At 31.0% G+C, this 22,368-nt stretch overlaps 2 protein-coding genes across 2 annotated transcripts; both read right to left on the reverse strand.

Annotated features, from left to right (window-relative positions):
• Positions 1-3,553: 3,553 nt before the first annotated feature.
• Positions 3,554-11,117, reverse strand: LOC105360445 (zinc finger protein 771). The gene is made up of 4 exons (XM_011497339.1): positions 11,107-11,117; positions 5,111-5,311; positions 4,310-4,550; positions 3,554-3,854 (listed from the first exon to the last, which is right to left on the reverse strand). The coding sequence occupies exons 1-4, from the start codon at positions 11,115-11,117 to the stop codon at positions 3,624-3,626; spliced, it is 684 nt and encodes a 227-aa protein (XP_011495641.1). The 3' UTR covers positions 3,554-3,623.
• Positions 11,118-13,546: 2,429 nt separating this feature from the next.
• Positions 13,547-19,886, reverse strand: LOC105360446 (nucleolar transcription factor 1-B-like). Its single transcript, XM_011497340.1, has 3 exons — positions 19,715-19,886; positions 13,629-14,022; positions 13,547-13,572 (listed from the first exon to the last, which is right to left on the reverse strand). Exons 2-3 carry the CDS (start codon positions 14,020-14,022, stop codon positions 13,547-13,549), a joined length of 420 nt encoding a protein of 139 aa, XP_011495642.1. The 5' UTR covers positions 19,715-19,886.
• Between the last annotated feature and the right edge of the window lie 2,482 nt (positions 19,887-22,368).

The raw sequence follows: 22,368 nt of genomic DNA on the forward strand, positions 1-22,368 counted from the left end.
ATTATAATGATCTTCACGATAAAATTTTAGAAATCGACAATATATACCCTGAAAACCATGAAAATAACAAATGTTTAAATAAAAGCTACTTACTCTAGATAAAATTTTATAGTTTTATCTGCTTCTATTGACGTATTATCTATCTAGATTAAAGCTTTTAAAAAGCTAATCAATTATATCTGATTTTATTTATATCTGCATTCTGCTCAAATTTCCTTAAAACGCATATATTAATGAGGTGTTTTATGCAATAATTTTTTCTAAAATTTCACTCAAGTGACATCATATCTCTTCGTGTAATCTTTAAAGAACTTAATGATAATATTATATATTTAGTCGCATAACATTTAGCTAATATTTTCTCAAAAATTTGAAGTTGAAACCAAATTTTTGTTCTCAATACTTGAAAACGAACTTTTTTTAATTTTGTTTCTTACATTTCCTGTTTCAAATTTCGCACTTATCAGTCTTTCATAAAGCTAATGAACTCGTGCATTAAAATAAATAAATACAAACAAAAACAAAAAACAAAAAACAAAAAACAAAAAACAAAAAAACAAGAAAAAAACATAATTAGGCCTTAATTCTTTCAAAACAATAGTTTTATCATTTCTGTTAGTAAGCACAGCTATTATTCGTAATCCATCCACACACACACACACACACACACACACACACCTCTCCCACCCTCAAATAAGTTGACTTTATAAAATATTAATAAAGATTCATAATTATTTAATTAATGTTCTCTTTTTCTTTTAAAAGATATTAGCAGTCAAGTTATTAAAAGTATATCAAATTTGAATTATAATTTAATCATCACGAAAGTATTGGACATTGGTTAGTGTGATTAATCATTATCACATAAATCGTTAAAGTTAAATTATGTATGTTTTCAGAGCTTATTGAAATTCATAAAACCAAATATATATTTTAATTACTGTCATTTAGTGCTACATTACATTCAAGTACTGCATATATCAATTAGACCTTAGTTGTAGAACATCAAAAAGAATGGTACTTAATCTCATTGTATCGTGGAATTAACCAATTCGCAGTTGTATTTAAACGAAAATGCATTAAAAAATATATATTATATAGTCTTTCTTATTGAACTATAAGAATAATATCACTCAATCATCACAATTAATTGTATTGCAATAGAAATGTTTATGTTTTTTAAAGCACTGAATTTGTCCTAAAATTAATATCAACACTGTACTTATGTACCTTACATTGTGAGGAACAAATAAAAATTTCTATACGTTATCCAAGAAGATTGAACAAAGAGAAAAATTCGGACGGATGCATATGTATTAAATTTTGGAATTGTGTATAACGCGTATGCATACATCGAAGAAAAAAAAACAAAAAAAAAAAATCCTATCTAGATTTTTTAATTATTTCCCTTTCCATTGCTATATCCATCCGTTTTATTCATAATATTGCGTCTAAGAAATAATAATTTTATTATTCGCATATATATATATATATATATATATATATATATATATATATTGTGTTCTTAAATTTGTGCAAAAAAAAAAAAAATTGAAACTTTACAAAAAACATAATTAATTATTAGGATAGGAAATATCTATCATTATCAATTGTTTTGTTCTCAAACGAATATAAATTCATTGTAAATTGCTTTAAAATCATCTTCACTTTTGTATTTATATATATATTTATTTTTTTTTTTTTATTCTTTGTTATTGTTGTTGATATTGTTGTTATTTCCCATCAAAACCACTAAGATTTATATGAAACTGTATTTTAATATGATAAAACTTATCTTCTATATACTTTAAAATTAATATATAATATTATTTTCTTCATTCGTTTATTCATTGAATGATTCATACTTTTCTTTCAATTTTCTAATATTGTTGATATTGGCATAAACTTATGGAATCTTTTATCAATCCTTATTTTTCATTTGGAGTTTCGATAATATCAACTTTACTTACTACTTTACTTAATAATAAAAATCGACAATTGTATATTGGAAAGAAGAAAACGGAATTACGGCATTTTATCATAGTCTATTACCGTGATTTGTAAAATATTCGTTATCACGATAACGATGTTTTTATTGACTTTTCCATGCCTATTTTAATATCTAAATCTACCGCAAATTCAAAAGAAAGTGACGAGCATAAGAGCACAACAAAACATTACAACAATTAAATAGGCATAATCGTTAAAAAGAATTCTATTTCTACATAATTCAAGGAATCTCCAAATTAGGGTTCTAATCATTAATACTCGTAACAGTCTTTTATTCTTCAGCCATTGCTTGTCTTATCTAAAATAATAATCCTTAATTCTTTAATTTATCATACAAGAAATCAATTGAATGTTACTATATATATATATATATATATATATATATATATATATATATATATATATATATAAGTATAAGTGTGCGTGCATAAATAGTGCATTCGATTAAGCACCGTAAACTAGTGGAAAAGCTGTAATCGATAATTAATCGATAATGCATTTGCTTAACAGCAATACTGTAAGGTAGAAAATTTATTTCAAATATAGACTGAAGTATATCCACTGAAATGCGATATATTCATATACGAATGGAATGGTTTTATGAAGTAAAGAGTCGTAAGTCGTACGAATTAAATATGTAAATTAGAGTCCCTGTTACATAATGACATCGCATAGTCGTAATTTTTTCATTCCACTATGCTATTATATATAAATTTGTTTTTTATTTATTATAATTTTCACAGTTTGAAACTTTCATGTAGGTAATTCACGAATTATTATACCCATAGATAAAATTGTACACGATTTTTGAGAATTATCTTTCAAGATGGTTTTCAAAAATACAGGAAATTCTATGTCTTAATTGAGACGATTGTATTGTAAATTAGATTATCTGAATTTCAAATTGCACAATGGCATACGTTTAAAAGATTAAAATGACCTTTTCAACGTAAGGTACTGCGAATGAAATTTTTATTTTAATTGATTATCTCCTACTCAAGCGCCACTCGCAACGCCCATAGAGAGTAGTAAGTAGCCTATCATTAAGAAATCATTAATCGACATGGTTTTTTTGTTTATTGGTTTATTTATTTTTGTCTTGTTTTCTTTTTTGTTTTTTTTGCTTGTTCTTTCTCTCTTGCTTTTTTTTTTTGTTAATTAATTCAAATTCAAATCAAACAAAACGAACATAACAAAAAAAAAAACCACCACCAATTAATTAATTTGTTTTTTTAATCCATTGAAAACGATGCCCATTGGAGCTAAAGTATTGGCGAATTTGCGAAACTTGCAAGCTTAGACGTATTCGATCGATTAATAATAAAATTGCCTCACCTCGAAAAGTTGCCGCAAAATATTTAACGACTTAATTGTATATACATCGTATACTTCTAAGTCCGATTCACCTTAAGATTTTCTAATATCTCATTAAAGCTCACCCAATACAAAGCGTCGTCTATTGCATATAATTCAATTGATTTGTGAGCGAAACAAGTTGCAAAATATCATGAGAGCGCGCCCTGAAAAGTCCAGAAGTCCAGGTTTGGCTGGTGCATCGTAAAGCAGCCTCTCGCACCTAGAGATCCCTCACCGCATACGCTCCTTACTGTCCTCTAGGCCAAGTCGGAAGAGATATGGACGGTCGTCGTTGGCTCCTCACCCGACACCTGGTGCTTAGGCGCGATAAACATACCACGCGGACTGAAGGTGTCGCAATAAAGGTTCTCCTTCTTGTGGACGCGGCGCACGTGGCTGCGCAGGTTGTCGCGGCGTGCGCTCCGGTAGGCGCAGTGCGGGCAGAGGTGGGGCTTCTCCCCGGTGTGCATGCGTCGATGCTGGATCAACTGTTGACAAGAGATTATCATTGCGTTTGCAACTGCTCTCCAGTGTTACTTTTGTCGTGGAGTCACGCAAACTTCCATAACCATCACTGACCATTCGTAAAGCTCGTAAAATAAGCGATTCGAAAATAGCGATCGTTAAAATTTGCGAATAATCAAAGAGTCTGCGTTTCTTTCAGGATTGCAATAGGTTGCCCGCGACGAGATAGGTTAACCGCTAATAACTGGCAACCCGATACAACCATGACTCTTTTCTACATAGATTTCTATGTTAAGGAATCTGAATTTATTATCTTAACTCGTTTCCATTACCGTCGATCTCCTCCTCCTCACTCCTCCCCCCCCCCCTCCCCCCCCCCACACAATCCTCAACCGCAATTTTACGATTATTATTTTCTAAATGCCAATTATTTCTATTGCTCGAGGCAAGGCATCGAGAGTGCGGGCGGCAGACCTACCTTTTTCAGTTGCACTGTGCGAAATATGCAGATGTCGCAACAGAAGTAGCGGTTGTCCCGGTGGCGGCGCATGTGCTTGCTGAGATCGACCTCGGTGGAACGATCGGCCCCGCAGACGGCGCAGCTCACGCGACTTTCGCTGGCGGTGCCCCGGGCGTGGGCTCGCAGGTGCCTCTGGAACGCCTTCTCGATCGTGCATGCGTAGGAGCACAGCGAGCACCGGTACTCCTCCCTCTCGTATCTGCCGCACAATCGCACATACATGTATAACTTGGCTGGATTCGATCATTTGGACACTCTGTTGAACCCCTGACAAACCGCTGACCAATTTACAATAAGCCCATTCGTCACGATTAATTACCCTTAACGAGCGTGTTTAACGCCCACGCCGTCAGAGTTTTTCATTTTGTTGCGATAATTCCCAAGTGGAAATAGGATTTCCGCTTAAGAATTTTCAAACGATTGTGACATTTATTTATATATCGTCGAATGAATAATATTGCATATTAACTCCTCTATCATGGACATCTCGGAATTATGAGAAACTTAAATCTGTGCATCTATTCGGGATTAGGTATAGCGGTAAATTTGAGCTAAACTCACGGTCAAAGGATATTGGCTCACTTGTGAAACAAATCCCGTTCAGTCTACTCGTTCGCCGATCCCGGTAAAATTTCTCGGTAAAATGAATCGAACACCTTGTTACTGACGTCCACGAGTCTCGAAAGACAAAGTTCCAAATACCGTTCACTTATTACTACTGGTCAATTTAGTCGTTGAGCAATAGTGAAGATCGAGTACCTGTACCTGACGCGCTGTAAGGCGAGCGAACGCTTTTTCCCCTGGGAAGTCGCCGATGAAGTGTCCGAAGAGGAGGCCTCCTTGTCGTTGGTGGATGCTGGCGTCGGCCCCGTCGGCTCGTTCGCGCGCCTCTTCTTCGTTCGCGTCGCGGCACTCGTCGGTGTTTGGTGAACACCGGCACTCGGGCTGCTCTCCCTCGAACTGCGGACAATATTGGCTTTTGTTCTTCATTCCGGCTCAAGTGCACGAATAAATGTGACTTCCCGACCAAATGTACAAGGAAGGCGATGAGAATAATAATCGTGTTTACATTCGTCGGTTGTAGGGGACGGGATATTGAGGGGTGGGGGAGCGAGGGGGGGGGGAGAAGGAAAGAGGAATTTGAATAAATAATTATTAATTAATTTATCTGGATTCTGATGCATTTAGCTTTGCATGAAATTTATCACTTAGTAAGTATCGTGTGCTTATAAATATTTTAGAACAACGTTTATATTCGAGGATATTTTTGTCAGTTAGAAGAGCACAACCAAATTGTTTAAATATTGGGAATTCAATTTTTTTTTTGTTTTTTTTTGTTTTTGTTTTTTGTTTCTTTGTTTGTGATTCGGCCCATAAGTTCCATATATTGAGAATAATAGAGAAGGTAATTTACGATTTAGCGCATATCACTGTAAATAGTTACACAAACTTATTCGGCATATGATATAAATAATGTTATAAAGTTTTTCTTTTCAATATCGAATCCATTATTGTCATGGCATAAAAACAATGATAATGCTTCTTAAGATGCTAGAATCTTGTCATTGGTGCAGCAACTAAATAGTAAAGTTGGAAACATTAAATATTAGTTTAAATGTACTTTTTTCCCAGAAGCAAATTGCGATTATGAATTCTTCAAATATTCATCGTATCACATTATTATATTTCATCCTTGATTAAGAAAATTGCTGTTTCACGTGCTGTTTCAGCCACGCCACACAACAATGATAAGTCTTCCTTACATATAAAAAAAGAAAAATGAAAAAAGAAACACACACCCTCCCCTCTCCGCCACTTTTATGATATGTTTATGTGTACTAAAGCGCGCGAAAATATGACATGGCGGAAAGTAAAGATTATGCCGGTAAAATAACGAATAAGGTAATGATGTCTGACATGGGATGAAAAATGTGTATAGTATCTTAGCACATTCTTGAGGAATACTATAATTTCGGAAATATAAAATGTTCTTCCTTATTTATGTCAGCGGAATTTCATAATGCCGGATAATCCGATTTTTTAAGTGTGCGATAAAAAATATTGTTATTAAATAATTGACCTCGTTAAGGGTTTGACGATTTTTGCTAAGTATAATGTTCTAAAGCTCCTGTCACGCTCGTGTAGATATTATGTAAAAAAAAACTGCATCGTTATTATAAAAAGTTGCCGAATGTTATTTATTATACACATGTGTGTATACTTGAAGGTGATTATTAATTATGCAGTATAATTATATAATGAAAAATACAATTATAAAAATTATAAGTACAAGCAGTTATAAAGAGACGAACTCTGTATAATCAAATTTTTGAAAAAGTATACACAGAATATCAATTAAATCTATTTTATTTATCTTTCATGTATGAAGCGTTACATTGTATGCAAACGTATAAAAGCAATTAAAACACATGACTAATTAATATCTTAGTGATTGCACATTATTTGTATATTATATGCAATTATATTATTGACATTATGAAATATGTTTAGGACTTCAACTTTACTGTCGACTTTTTTCTCTATATATATGTATGTGTGGGTTTTTGTGTGTGTGTGTGTGTGTGTGTGTGTGTGTGTGTGTGTGAGCGCGCGGGCGTGCGTGTATAAATACGTATCTCATTCTTTAACTTCACATCTACGCTTCTCAAAGAGAGGGTCGAGATGGGATTGAAAGGGGACGCGGAAAGGAGGGAGAGTAACAAGAAGAAAAAGCAAACGAATAATGGTTAGAAATGGGAATCTGCAGCAACTGTTTCCGAGCGCATGCGCTTAAAGTTTATTTCTCATAATCATTTGGACTGTGTTAAATCGTTCTTAAGTCCTTTCGGCATTACATGTAATTCTGTAAACTAGGAGAAAACTAAGAAACATTCAACGGATGGGAGGAACTTAAAAGTGATGTAATGGATCGTTAAGAATTCGAAACCTTTTCCGATAATGAAACGAAGCGCAAAATAAATAAATTGAGATATGATAGAAAATCAAGATCTTTACTCTTTATATTATCTCAATATAATTCTATTTAATTTTGATATTAATCTTATTATTAATATATTGTTTGGTTAAAATGCATAATATTTTAATGTTTACAGTTAACAAAAATGTTTTATTAATATATTGTTATTTAGAAGCTACTGTCAATATGTAATATCGATATAACTGAAAAATATAAGTTGAAAAAAGATATTTTTAAAATGTCATTTTAGAGAGAGAGAGAGAGAGAGAGAGAGAGAGAAAGAGAGTTTGTTCATTTAAATTATAATTTTTCACTCGTAGCGGTATTTTCATTTGAAATAAATTTGTTCCGATACATATGAAATACAATGCGGAAATTTAATTATAAAACAGAAATTTAAAAAAGGTATAAATTTATAAACACGTACTTGATATTTGAAGAGACTGCCTTTTATCTTTTGTGCACAAAAACCGTCACACAAATTGGACGTTCAGCTTTAACAATATTCCACCATTAAATTCCTTTTTGAGATTAAATAACCAGATAAAATTTGGTATTCCGGGTCACAATGATAAAATAGATTTTGAATAATTTTTCAATATAAAAATAAAAATATAAAAATCAACGGTGAATCCCGTTTCATAGTTCATCAATTTGCGTTAAATATTTAAAAATTATGTTCATAATCGAATTCTCACTACCTTAAAATTTTAACCTCCCGGAATATTAAGTTAAACCTGTATTTCAGTATAAATATATGCATAGATTTTATTTTTAAATTACATCGTAATTATTATGATTGATTTAGAATGAAAAATATTCAATTACAAAATGAACGATTACATATTATGATATATTCCAGTCACGTGTCCAGCCAGGAAATATACACCTTTCTATCAATAATCCGTACACGTTGAAATTTCGGTAAACATTAATGAAATCTATTATTAGAAACAATGTTTTTTTTTGTTTTATTTTTTTGTTTTATTTTTTTGTTTTTTTTTTGTTTTTAATGAACTAACACAACCAAAATCTATATGCTATTGGACTGATTCAACAGTAATATTTGCCTTATTCGAAGATGCAAAGTTGATTTCGACTGATGTGGAAGTGGAATGCGACAAGTTGACCAAACGAGCTAAGAGAACCACTACGATGAAACTTTTTATCTATCAATTATGGAAGCTATTTACAAACTTGATAGCTTCTCATAAAGTAAACAAAATAATATAAAATACGAGAACTATAAAAAATCAATACAATGTATAATAATTTTTCTTGACTACCTTCGAATCATATTATATGTCATAAGATAGTTAAACAATATAACTTTCGACAATTTTTACAATATGATTATTATTATTTTTATTAAATATTTCAAATACATTTATATGTATAGATAGATATATAGGTGTATCATTTTTTTTTTTATTTTTTTTTTTTTTGCCTATTAATACTTCTAGTTGGTATTACAATCGAGAAAATATATCAAACCGAGCCAATAAATTATTATTTCAACATTATTAATACAATCAGATGAACAAAGCTCACAAAAAAACAGATTATGTTATAATTTAATCATTATAAATTTAATACTTTCATTAATTAGTTAATTAATGTATTATTCCTTAATAAATATCGTATTTAAAAATACTATCTACAATATTATTGCAGTGAAATGGTATCGATATTAACATTCGAATGTTAATTGAATATTGTATTTTATTCGTTAAGAATGAAAGACGGATATTTAAGATAAAATTTAATTACTTTACAGCCCGGAAAACCATTTTAAAATATTATGTAGCAAACTTTATTATCGATTATTTTATATCTTATTCTGAATCTCAATGATTTAATGAAATGCATTAATTAATGGTTTTTATTTGATAATACATCAAGTATAGGACATTGATGAATTATCTATTAATACTAATTTATATTTAATTATAAATTCAGTAAATTCCCATGTATTCTTATCGACGACTTAATAAACTGTTATAATAATTTTATAGTATATTTATTAATATCCAATATGATAGATCCGGGAACAGTCATTACTTTAAATTATTTAAGATTTACTATATAATATTTGCTATAATATTTGCTTAATATTATGAAGCAAAATTTTTATTCCAACGTTTAATGAATATGTTTATTATGATTAAGAGGAGAGAGTTTGAATCGATACAATACTGATAATTAATTGTTAATTAATTCTTTCTTCTTCATGAAATACGGCCTATTTATAATTTGACGAGTCAATGAAACATTGTATGTGCAGTAAATTAAGGTTACAATTAACATTTATTACATTGATAATTTCATTAGAAAATCAGAGGGCAGTGGCGTTGATGTTGCAATAGTAATATACAAGAAAATTAAAAGAAAGCAGAGTTTGAATTACTGAAATAATTAATAAAGTGATAAATTATAACATTTATAAAATAAAAACATATTGCTAGAGAAAAAATGGAATAATCATTCTTCAATGAATATTAATTGTATCTACTCGTAATAAAATCATTAGTAATGAAATAAAATAATATGTTTATTTAAATATAGTTTAATGCTACTATATTAATTAAGATTATTGCTTATGATTTTAATAATCTACGATTTATCAAGTTAATTATATTGTTTACAATTTCTTTTAGAAATGTAATTGTTTAAATTAATTTGCATATTTTAATTTGCCTTTTTAATAGAAAGATAAAATGAATAATAAAAAATTTATTATCAATACTTAAAAATTTTTTCTTATAAACATATTGCTTTAATGAAATTTTTTAAATAAAAATTCAATGCTACATGTTATTTGCACCAGGTCATACTTCGTCTTTATATAATATTGTTTATTATAAATTTGTATTGTAAATTAAAAACAAATATAAAAAATGGAAAAAAAACTACATTTTCTGCAGCTTAAAATATATTTTAAACATGAATTTTATGTAACATTTGTTTATAAAGTACTATTCTTAAATGTTATTTTAGATACACAAACTGTAATAATGCCAAATATATTAAATAATTTATTGTCCATCTTATTATCCATTTCAATAGTATTATTTAGTTATACTGATAATAGTTCAATTTATTAATGAAATCTCCATAACATAAACCTTCAATTTTAATTAATATTGAATTGCTTATGACTAATGATAATTCTCATGATTATTTAATTTCAGCTATTTTATATTAAAGTTCAATATGATTTACTACTACTTCGATCTTCTTCTATTTATATTCTAATTTAAGATTGTACAAATATTACTTCCAGTTAAATAAAGAAATGCAGAATTTGGAAAGACTTTAATATGAGACTTATAATGAAAGCCATAGAAGCTAATTATTTAAATAAGAATCTAACTCTGTTATTTAAATATTTTAATCTTAATTGTTGTGCACATTAAATGATATTGTATATATATATATATATATATATATATATATATATATAGGTATAAAAGGTAGGGAAAAGGTATGAAAAGTTTATCTTAGTTATCTAAGTAATTACTTGGATCGATTACCTATTATGGTAGTATAAGTTACCATAATGACTTTAATAAAAAAACTATGTAGAAAATATTTTATTGCAAAAACTGAAACATCAATATTTGCTAGACATTAACTGCAAATATTACTTCTGAAAAGTTTAAATTTAGCCTACATAAGTCTTGTGTGCTAAAAATGAATGAAACAACAATGAGGAAAAAGTTTGAAGGAAGAGTAATAGTTTACTTTTGTTTTTCAAATTATGCGAAAGAATTTGTACCTATATGGCATCTTTATATTGTGTCGATAATAAAGTAAATTTAGTCAATTTAATATGATTCGCCAAATAGTCATTTATTATTCAATGTTTAACTTGTTTCGCGTACGAAGAACAAACACCAGACGAGAAGTTGGCTTAAAAACATCATTTAGACAATTCATGATTGTTCATTTTTCTAGATATTATTTTTACGAAACAAAACAATGATGATAGATACAATATTGGTGAATATGTATAATTTTAAAAACATTAATAAATCAAAAGCGTCACATGGACGAATCGATTAGTTCATCCCTTTTTTGGATGCAAGCGTACAATTACTGACATGGACAATAATTCTACGCTCCCTAGCTGGTTTTAAAATAATATTTTCTATTTAAAAACTTGATCGATAAAGTATAATGATACTAAAATGAAATTTCGTATATAAATGCTTATCGGGTTATTCAAATTGTATATTTCTGACTTTTATTGCATCGGTTATTATAATAATCCACCATTTTCATACGTTTTTCGTCATTCGATGATTGTAAATCACACGATGAAATACAATTCTTATAATTGAGGTATTAATTTCACCATAACATAATTTATAAACAATATATTAGGATATCTATATGACTCGTGGAAAATAATTATTGCGATAACATTGTACGTATTACTTTAGGCACGCACGCACGCGCGCACGCGCGTATATGTATTGTCTCGCAAGACGATAAATCTAATCTTCTAATCCTCGAAATTACCCAATATTTGCTCAATTAAGCACACTACACGCAGACATAACTTTAATTGAAAACAAAACTCACATCATATCCGTGTAGGAGGAGCGGTCACTCTCGGAATCGCTCCCCGATGCAAGATTCGAGTTCTCAGCAGCTTCAAGGGCGGCCGTCGCAGCCGACAATCTGCCCAGCATCGACGTGTAAGCGCTCAGCATCCATCCGCTCAACACCGGCATCGGCGTGTCCTTCTATGAAACGGCACAAGTCCTTTGGCGATTAGCGTTATTCGCGAATTGCCGTGATTTTATTTAGGATATTTGTACTTTGGTTGCCCCAGTGCTCGGGACCGCTACATATACAAAACTGCATAGTTTTCAGAATCACGAATGAAAAGAGCTCGACTGAATCTTGTGAAAATTGCTAGGTACAGGTTCCTAGAGATGGGAAAGTGCGCTCTATCGATATATTGTTCTTACAATCGTATCAGCATGGTATTACAAAAAATGGCTCCCAAAAAATATTTATTAAATAACTGCGTCACTTACTTATTTAAACGTTACAATTTACTTATTTTTATAATGAATTGGAGTGTGAAGAGGGGGCGGGGGCGAAGGGTTGTATAACAAAAACAACGCGAGCAAAGGAATGTCTTACTAAATGCAGATGCAATAGAACAATTCGTTTAAGTATTTCGAATTGTTTCGATAATGAAAATATCTGATCGCGGGCTACTCGGTTCGAAATATTTTCTAGTAAATATTTTATCGACCCTATTTACAAAGGAGAAATCATTAAGAATTCAATTATACAATAATTAGTATGTAATTTGAAAGATATTTATTAAAATGAGAAAAGATAACAGAAGAAAAAAACTTGCAACAAAAAAATAATACGGTTATGAAATAATGTATAACTGTACGGTTCATTCATTCATTAATCAGTGATAATAATACAAATAACGACTATTACAAATCAATATTTTGTTAAAGCAAATAAAAAAAAAAAATTCCCACGTAAATAAATATTTTATTCGTAATTAATAATGTTACAAAATAGCTCTTCCATAAAGCCATTTTTGCTGAAAAGCATTCACTGTTAATGCAGCAAATGATTTTTACAATAATATGCCAATAATATTAATGTATCATAATAATAAATTTATATTGCGCTTGTATTCTGATTAATACAACATTAATATTTTAAGCCACTACCATTCGATATTTTCATAAATGAACTGTCCTCTATGCGTTAAAATATGCTTCAGAATGTGGAAAGTTATTAATTTCAAAAGTAGAACGAGTAATCGGGAAGCCAAATGGGTTAAAACACTTTAAAATTTAACACGACATTTATCTCGACGTTAGCGAGCAAAATTTTCAACGAAACAAAGCTTATCTCAATAATTATTTATACTATCGTTAATTTAGTCGACTTTGAGCAATATTATCGGGTAATAAGATGAAGCTGAATCCGTACAAGAAATAAAAAGTATAAAAATAAACGTAATGAACTCGCCAGAATATTATATACCTACGATCATCGTTTCCCATATTGGCTCACCAAAAGTCCACATCCAAACGTCGCGAATATTATTATTAATATAACATCGTCTCACACTACGGTTACCTACCCAGCTTTCAGCGCTGGCCTCGTTCTCCTCCTCCTCCTCCTCCTCCTCCTCCTCCTCCTCCTCCTCCTCCTTCTCCTCCTCATCCTCATCCTTCTCCGTCTCCTCCGCCTCCTCCTCCACATCCTCCGCCTCATCCTCCTCCTCATCCACTTCTCCCTCCTCATCGCCCTCATCATCGTCATCATCTTCCTCCTGTTCCTCGTACTCGTCGTCTTCATCGGGTCGTGTTTCGTCATCGGGCTGCGTTGATCCGCCCATCCCTACGTCGACTCGACCCTCCTCCCCGTCAGCGGAGATACGCACGTCGTCGTCGTCCTCCTCCTCCTCCTCCTCATCCTCCTCGTCGCGCCTCCCGGACTTTCGCGCGAGTTCAATCGCCACGGCGCTCGACTGCAAAGACTGCAACGAGTTCAGGAAGAGGGCGGCGCTGCTCGGCAACTGGTACGCCGTCGCCAGGGGATTCGTGTATACGGCGCTGGCCATCGCCGACTCGAGCCAACTGCTCGGCGTCGGACCGCCACCGTTGACGCTGAATCCGTGGCTTCTGATCCCATATTCCATCTGCGTGTCAATGAGGATGGATAGTCGTGAGTGTTGGACTATCGTGGTGAGATACGGATTGAGTCGAGTAGAAAGCTCGAGATGTTTTACGACATTCCCGTAGCAATGCCGATCGGAAAGGTAAGGAAGCACCGACTATGAGTGAGAAGCCAAGATATGCTCGATAATGCTCGTCATGAAAATTACAGTTTGTTGCGGTATGATAACGGACGTAATTGTAAGATTTCGTTAAATTTTTGCAAAGTGTGAGTCGTATAGGGCTTCTTAGGGCGATTGGCGTGCCGTTCGAGTCAATATTCCTGATTCATTCCAAGTACTGCGGTAACTTTATGTAAAATATATCTGCAAGCTCTTCTCGATCTCAATACAAAGGCTTTGGCTTCATTGAAAGAAAGGGGAATCTTAACAAACGGCATCTTATAAAACGCGCCCTCTTGTAAAAGAAAACTTCACGACTAATGGTACCGTGGATAAAGAGAGATATATAAAGAAAGATATATGTATATATATATATATATATATATATATATATATTTAAGCGAAAAGATTGAATATAAAGTAAATTGAGTGTATTTTATTTTTAGACTGATTTTTATAATGCAGTGTTGGAATAATTTTATTTATACACGCGCACACACACACACACACACACACACACACACACACACATATATATATATATATATATATGAGAATCAATTTAGATAAAAGAAATAATATTTTATGAAAATCAATATCCATTTGTTGACTGGCCAAATCACATACTTGTAAATTTTGTAATATATATATATATATATATATATATATATATCGAAATTATTTCAGTTGCTAGGAACGAGATATTTGCTTTTATCATGAAACGAGTTCAGCGTGTTTAATTTTAAATATCTTTATATTTAACCGACAACTAATAGTTTATTACGTACTAAATTTACTAGTAGTCGATTATATCATGAACGTCATAGGGAAAAACTCTTGTTTCTTATATTTACATTTTTATTCAGTTTCCTAAAAATAATCCTAAGAAAAAAAATAATAATAAGTTTTTGTAATGCTCGTTGAAATTATCTGTCATCTGACAAATCCATACAAGAATTAACATCAATACTACATTAATTTTCATTGGTAAAAATTAGTTAAATAATAATTATGAATGAAAATTTGAAAATTTATGTGAGCCTATAGAAATACTTATTATCAAATACATAATTTGAAAATTATGTACCTGCATATGTACAGTTTACATAATTATCCAGAAATATAAGTATTATTACAATAAAAAACAATAATCCTTTTAATAATTAAATCTACTCTAAAATACTGTATAATTACAGTATTTGCAATTCAATGTATTTGAGATCAACTATTGTTCTATATTCATTTCGAATTTCGAATATTGATTAGAAAAATTATGGAATTTATATAAAATACTATGCGATAGATTTTAGTTAGAAAAATATTGAAGTGCGTTAATTTTAGTATTTTCTATTCTGCATATTTAGAGATTGAAATCGAAATATTGAAATAATTTAATAGTATTGACATACCAAAAATAATCATATATGTAGATATATATATATGTGATATATTTGCTCCTTTATATTTGTCCGATTAAAAATGTTGCTAAAATGTAAAATGCATTATTCTAATATAACATTAACATCGATTGCAATAGATTCTTTCGTATTATTTAGTTATTTCTTGTATGTGAGGTCGTATATTTTCTTTACGCTCTGTACTTCATCAATTTATTACACTTTTAACTATCTCTTATAATTGTGCCACTTCAAATTATTTTTTAATAAAGCTCTCGGATTGTTAGTTATACTGTATAATTTTCAAAATGGTATTCATTATGAGTTACCCATAAGAATAGTATCGAATCAAGAATAATGGAGTTAACTTAATTATATTGATTTTCCATTCTAACAATATTCCATTTAGATAATTTCTATGATATCAATGCGCGTTTGTATTAACTCTATCTATTGAATAATCGTTCATTAACTGTAAATATAAGGGCAATCAGAATTGCCAGCCAATTTTTATATAAGATTCTGAAAATTTCTAGATCATTATAATATTGCTAAATAATATTTACTTCAATGTTGATATAAGAATCTTATTTTTGCAACTCAATTTGACGGTATGATATTTGCTATATAAATTATGAGCTCGTATTAACTATTATAATATAAAATGTTAAAAAATAATAATAATCTATAATATTTAAATTTAATTATAATTTTGGAAAAGATAAAATTTATCAAATTAATCGTGTATTTACATATTATTTTTCCATTACCAAATATATTGCGATATAATTTGAAATTCAATGATAATGGCTTTTTTGTGTGGGGTAAATTGTAGTAAAAAAAAAAAAAAAGGAAAAATAAAGGTAGACAGTTTTTTTTTTTACAAATCTTATAATAAATATTTCGTGTGGAGTATCATAGAAATATTGTATCGAAACATTAGTTTCCAAATAATTCATCAGACATCTGTAATAATTAATTATTTTCTATTATCTTACAATGTTATTTCATCTTTTATCACATTTCACCTGCTATAAGATAATAAAAAATTGTACGAAGTTATAATAAAAAGCCATTAATTATTTAAAGATCAACATTATTTGATGGTCTCGACAACTTGAATAATGAAATTTCTCAAACAAAATATTAGAAGAGTAATAGCAATTGTCATACATGTCATCCAGACATATTTTACCTTTTGGCTACGCAACTCAACGGAACTGTCCGTCCATACATCTCATCGTGCTTCCATTCGACTCGAAAATGACTATCATTCTCGTTGTTTAATGACGAATAACGTAAACAAAATAATACATCATCCGCAATAACTTCGCGAAATATAAAGAACGCGATGGAAAATTACCGTTGTGTTTTATCAACATCATTGAAGAATCAGTAGAGAACAGTCGAAAAAAACAATTGGGCAAAGCATAAGCATTGGATTCCGAAAAACCAGGTCCAATACGAATCGCGTTATAGGACGGTCACATAAGGGAATAATTCCTTAATGATGATTCACCCGAGTCTAATATACTTCCTTACGAAGAGCCCCAAGGGCCTACGAAAGAAGAGAAAACTACGAAACTTGAGCGGTCGACGAAAATTGTCGATGCAGCTGGTGGATAAATAAGGCTCGAGTCCCCTAAAATTTCTCATTCAATCTCTGTCTCGCTCTCATTTGTAAAAACCATACTGTTAAATATACTCGTTATATCGATTTATATCACAATTCTGGGATTATATAACATAATACTAAAAGCCCATATATTTCAATTCGCATAATTTTTGATAATTTTCTCGCTTTAAAATTTAATATTTATCAGATAAAAATATATTGAAGTTATTGAATGAATGAATTCACTTAAATAATATACTACTTTCTTTGTACATTAAAAATTTTTGATAAAATCTAACAAATATATGTTCTTCGTTAATTTTTATTGTTTATTTATTATATTGCTGCTTTAACAACAACAAAAAATATATAACATCGATTTTAGTTACTTAGCTATAAATTCGTTTTATTTCGGCTTTATATTATTTAAATTATATGTAAATATAATTACGTATTCATTAAATTTATAATTAGTATTTAAAATACAAATATAAAATTAATTCATGTTTGACCGCATCGCGATTATACTACTGATATTCTATTTCCACTCCTATATACTTAGTTCCATAGAACTTTAAACATTCAAACAATGTATTATCAATTTAGTAAATGACACATTTATTCACATATTATATACATAATTAATTAGAATGACAATTAAATTAATGAATTCAGTGAAATTTGAATAATATATAGAGTTAATCCAGTCAATAAATATGTGTCCTACAAAGTTTGATTTTCAAATAAGAAAAAGAATCTTATCATTATAAAACCGTACCTTTAATTGAAAAAATAAAAATATAATATAACTTTATTGACTTATATTATTCTCATTATGTATAGTTTAACAACATCTAAGCAATACTTATGACTTTAAAACATCTTATTACAAGCATTTGTACGTTGTTTGTAACTTATTACAAACGCGCGAATATTTTTACATATCAGGTCATGATTTTATTAAATATTTTCGAAAAACATTTTCACAAAATATTGTATAAAATTTTTTAAAATTTCATACAATACAAAAATATTAGCTTGCAATTTATTCCGCGTTATAATTATAAATTTATTTCAATTCCTAATGACCGATCATCGATTTTTCAATGTGAATAAAGAAAACATTTTTTTTTACGTATTAGAGATTATTAGATGGATACTATAGATAATCGTGGCAAACATTATATTATTATTCAATATTTCTGGCATTCGAACCGATGAATAATAATGTGCATTAAAAAAAATAAATAATCAATAATTTCAATGGAAAGTTCGAGATATGTCGAATAACGTATATATTATAAATTTTAATAACATCCTAAGTTAAAAAATCATTTCAATATAATTTATTTATTATTTTATTTTATCATTAGATATTTAGATATTACAATATCTAGTGTATATATGCCTATATAGTGTATTAAAAATTAAAACAATTATAACGAATGATTATTTGCAAAACTTTGCATATAACATATCGTGAAATATTAGATAATAATTTGTAAATTTTTAAATAACATTTATAATATCGAATTATATTTTGAATTAATAATTACTCTTTTCAAATCATCATACACACACACACACACACACACACACACACACACACATATATTTATTTATTCTAGCAAGTATCTTCCTCCTTATTATATATACATTAATAATTATAATTAAAATTTTTTCCGCAATTTCTCGAGAAAAAACATTAAATTTTTATAAAGATAAATATACTATAGTATTATTATCATTGCCTCTCTATGACGAAAATAAGATACTACCTCGTACATATCCGCGCATGCACGGTTGAGTGGAGCACAAAGACCGAGTTGCATTTGTAATAATCTCTTTTCATCTTGTTTATTTTCCCTCCCAAGTCAATAAATACAAATTCGCATAAGCATATAATCTCAGGCTAATTGCAAACCTAATGGCAACGAATCACTTTAATTCCAATAAAGAAACTTCAGCTCAGATTTAATAAGATTATTAAAAATTTTCGAATACTCGATAAAACAATGCTTTATTGTTGGTCGAACAACAGATCGTTCGTCGATATAGACGCCCGCGCTCACGCACAAATACGTGCATATGCGCTTTTCATCGTTTTCGTTCAATGGTGAAAGCGCGCACACATGCATGAATATTCAGAAGCAAAATACATTAAACTCGCGCGTGTAGATGCTGTTCGTGTGTGCAGGCGTTTAGGTGTGTGTAGGCGTGTTCAGGTGCGTCTGTGTAGGTGTGCCTGGGTAAGTGCGAGCGCGCGTGTGTGTATGAGGTTGGGAGGGAGGGGGGAATACATGCATCAGTTATATATGTGCATACGATCGTAAGTTTCTACATACATCCTTGTGTGCCTATGCGCGTGTGTGCGTGCGCGTGTGTGCGTGCGTTCAAGAGCGTGAACGTGTAATAAACGATCGAGCCTCTGACGTCATAAATCATTCGGTGCGGGGGAAATGAGCAGTGTTAACACCGTGAGATAGCCGAGTAAAATAGCCGCGCGCACGTAACGTAAGTGTATGGGTGGATAGATAGATACTCTATTAATTCGGAGGCAGAAGTTGCTTGTACACCCAGAATCCGCTTCCTCGTCCCTGTCCAAGAAGAAATGCTGGCACTCGTATAGAACTACATGTCGCCCGCGTGTACGCACTTAAGTTGTCGAGATTGGGAACGCGCTGCTCGTCGTCGTCACGACCGATATTCGCTCTAAAGCGCGACGCCTCTATCTGGTTAACATTTGTGCTCGGGGTACCTCGCGTACGAAATGCCCAGCATCCTTCTCTCTCTCTCTCTCTCTCTCTCTCTCTCTCTCTCTCATAGACAGGAGGCGCACACACGTCCGGGGACGCGGCGTCGTATCCCCCCACAATAGCCCTATTTATGATTGGGCAAAATTGCTTTCCATGCGCAGAATAAAATCCGACTATCTGCCCGGGGAAAAATCGCGCGCGCAGCGGCGCCGCCACGGCCACCACTACCGCCGACGACGACGACGACGACGACGATGACGACGACGATGACAACGACGACGACGACGACGACGACGACGACGACGACGCCACCCGACGCCACCCAACGCCGACGCCGTCCTTCTCCCTCGCGCTTTCACCTCTCCCGGAAGCTTCGACTCGTCGTCCCATCGGCGCCGTTTTTTATGGTCGTGGCCCGGCCGTCCCGGACTTTTTCCGAGAATCGCCAGTATGGCGCCCGCGAGCGCGTCTGCGCGTCGCTGACCTCCCACTTCGAGGATACGCCAAGTCTTTCCGATCTAAAACTGAGCTGAAGCCGAGGATTATTTGTTTCGGAGGTGCCGAGGACCTCTTGGGATGATGGCTCGCGCTATTGTACTTTATCGGCGGCATTATAATCCCGACAGAATTAGAATATTCCGGTCCTTCGATGTCAATCACACTTTTTCACACATTTGTCGTATCTTAGGGACACGTGTCTTGTACGTCAATTGACGTGGAATGCCGCCTATTTGGATTTTACTAGCTAACGAAATTAACATCCTTTTGAATTTTCCATTTAAAATCATTCCTTTAATTTCGAATCTCGAATCTCGAATCTCGAATCTCGTAAGCTCCTCTATTTTATAAAAGTGTAATTCAATTTTAGCAAGAGCTTATAAAAAGGCCATAATAATAAATAAGCTTTATAAAATCAAGTACATGTTAAATGAACGGTGATATAAGAAAGTTAGGGACACAGTAAACAGTGCACGACCATTAACGAAATTCAATCATAATAGATAATTGCGGAGTTATGGAAGATTAATTAAAGCAGAACAACCCATTGTTTTCTTCTTCCATTCTCTATAAACAGCAATTAACAATGATTCCCATGTAAGTCAAGAGTTACTGCAATAAGCTCTTAACTTTACAATACATTCATGCCACTAAACATTTATATATTATTTGTTTAACTCTATTTTTACGATGATATATCGTACTTAAAAAAATTATCTGGGCGGCTAACTTTTCAGTTGAGTATTTTAAAGAAAATCACGTTGGAATGTAGGCCATTCATTTTTTTAAATTCACGACAACTTTAATCAAGACGGGCATTCGTTCTCATAAATGATGGATTAACAAAACTAAACAAAACTTTGTCTCTTATTAAGTTTATTAAATACATAAATTTTTTACTTCAACTGAAAATCCCATTTAATTCTAAATGATAGAATAACATTTTTACTTTATTCCTCAAGGACGAATTTTTCATTATATCATATTCATATAAAAATATTAATCAATAACTAGGACTGAAATCATTGCCCTCGGGTCAATCTTAACATTCATAATAATTAAATAATGTTTGATAAAAAAAAAAAAAAAGTAAACTGTTGAACATTATATAAGCTTAAATTATTGTTACTTTCGTTTTAGTAGAAAAATTAACTGTTAGCATATTTTTTTAACCTTCTCGTGAATAAAGATAGTCAATTTTCATTTTCTACCTTGCTAAAACCGAATGTCATATACGTATAAAGAATATTAGAAAAATTCCTAATTTATTTATTGTTTGGAAATATATATATATATATATATATATATTGTTTTTTTAACAAAACTAGCGTTTCATCCAAATAAATATAGATAATGCAAGATGATAAAAAATGATTTTTTATTTTCTTTTTTACAAATAAACCTATCAATTAATTGTATTCAATGAATAAGCAGAATTAAACTTTACTTAAGTATTTATTTATAATATTTACACGTATTGCCTATTTGCAATATAGTTATATTTTAATGTATTACGTATATTCTCGATTCTATCTCTTCAATTTTATTCATACGGCACTATATATTATAAATTTTAATAGCAACTAATCGTTTATTTACCAATAAATAATAGCCTGTCGTTCACGTTAACATTAGACATATTTATTTCTTTAGAATAAAAATGTAACGTAAATAAATTGATAAATTTAAGTGTTCGTTAGTACTAGGATACTCTAAAAAATCAATAATAAAGCTGTAAAGGCAGAAAAATCATCAGTTTCAAAATTAGGTGCCTGATTTTCTTACGTAAAGCATGTAATTTCATTACTAAAACTCAAATTTAACACATTATTTGACGTAAAATAAAAAATAAACTTTTTTGTGCGATGAAATTACGAGTTAAAGTAAATAAAGTAAAAAAAAAAAAAAAAAAACATCGTATTCTACTAACTAAATTTAAAAA

The sequence above is a fragment of the Ceratosolen solmsi genome, unplaced genomic scaffold (genome assembly GCF_000503995.2).
Source record: "Ceratosolen solmsi marchali unplaced genomic scaffold, CerSol_1.0 scaffold13, whole genome shotgun sequence".
NCBI classification, from domain to species: domain Eukaryota; kingdom Metazoa; phylum Arthropoda; class Insecta; order Hymenoptera; family Agaonidae; genus Ceratosolen; species Ceratosolen solmsi.

What these genes read in the sequence shown, in the direction of transcription:
- LOC105360446 (XM_011497340.1), bottom strand. Translation starts at nt 14,022, where the DNA reads ATGGAATATGGGATCAGAAGCCACGGATTCAGCGTCAACGGTGGCGGT. An exon ending in AGATGATGACGATGATGAGG is followed by an intron (nt 13,573 to 13,628) that starts GCGATGAGGAGG and finishes GATGTGGAGGAG; the next exon opens with GAGGCGGAGGAGACGGAGAA.
- LOC105360445 (XM_011497339.1), bottom strand. An exon ending in TTACAGCGCGTCAGGTACAG is followed by an intron (nt 4,551 to 5,110) that starts GTACTCGATCTT and finishes ATTGTGCGGCAG; the next exon opens with ATACGAGAGGGAGGAGTACC. An exon ending in GCACAGTGCAACTGAAAAAG is followed by an intron (nt 3,855 to 4,309) that starts GTAGGTCTGCCG and finishes TCTTGTCAACAG; the next exon opens with TTGATCCAGCATCGACGCAT.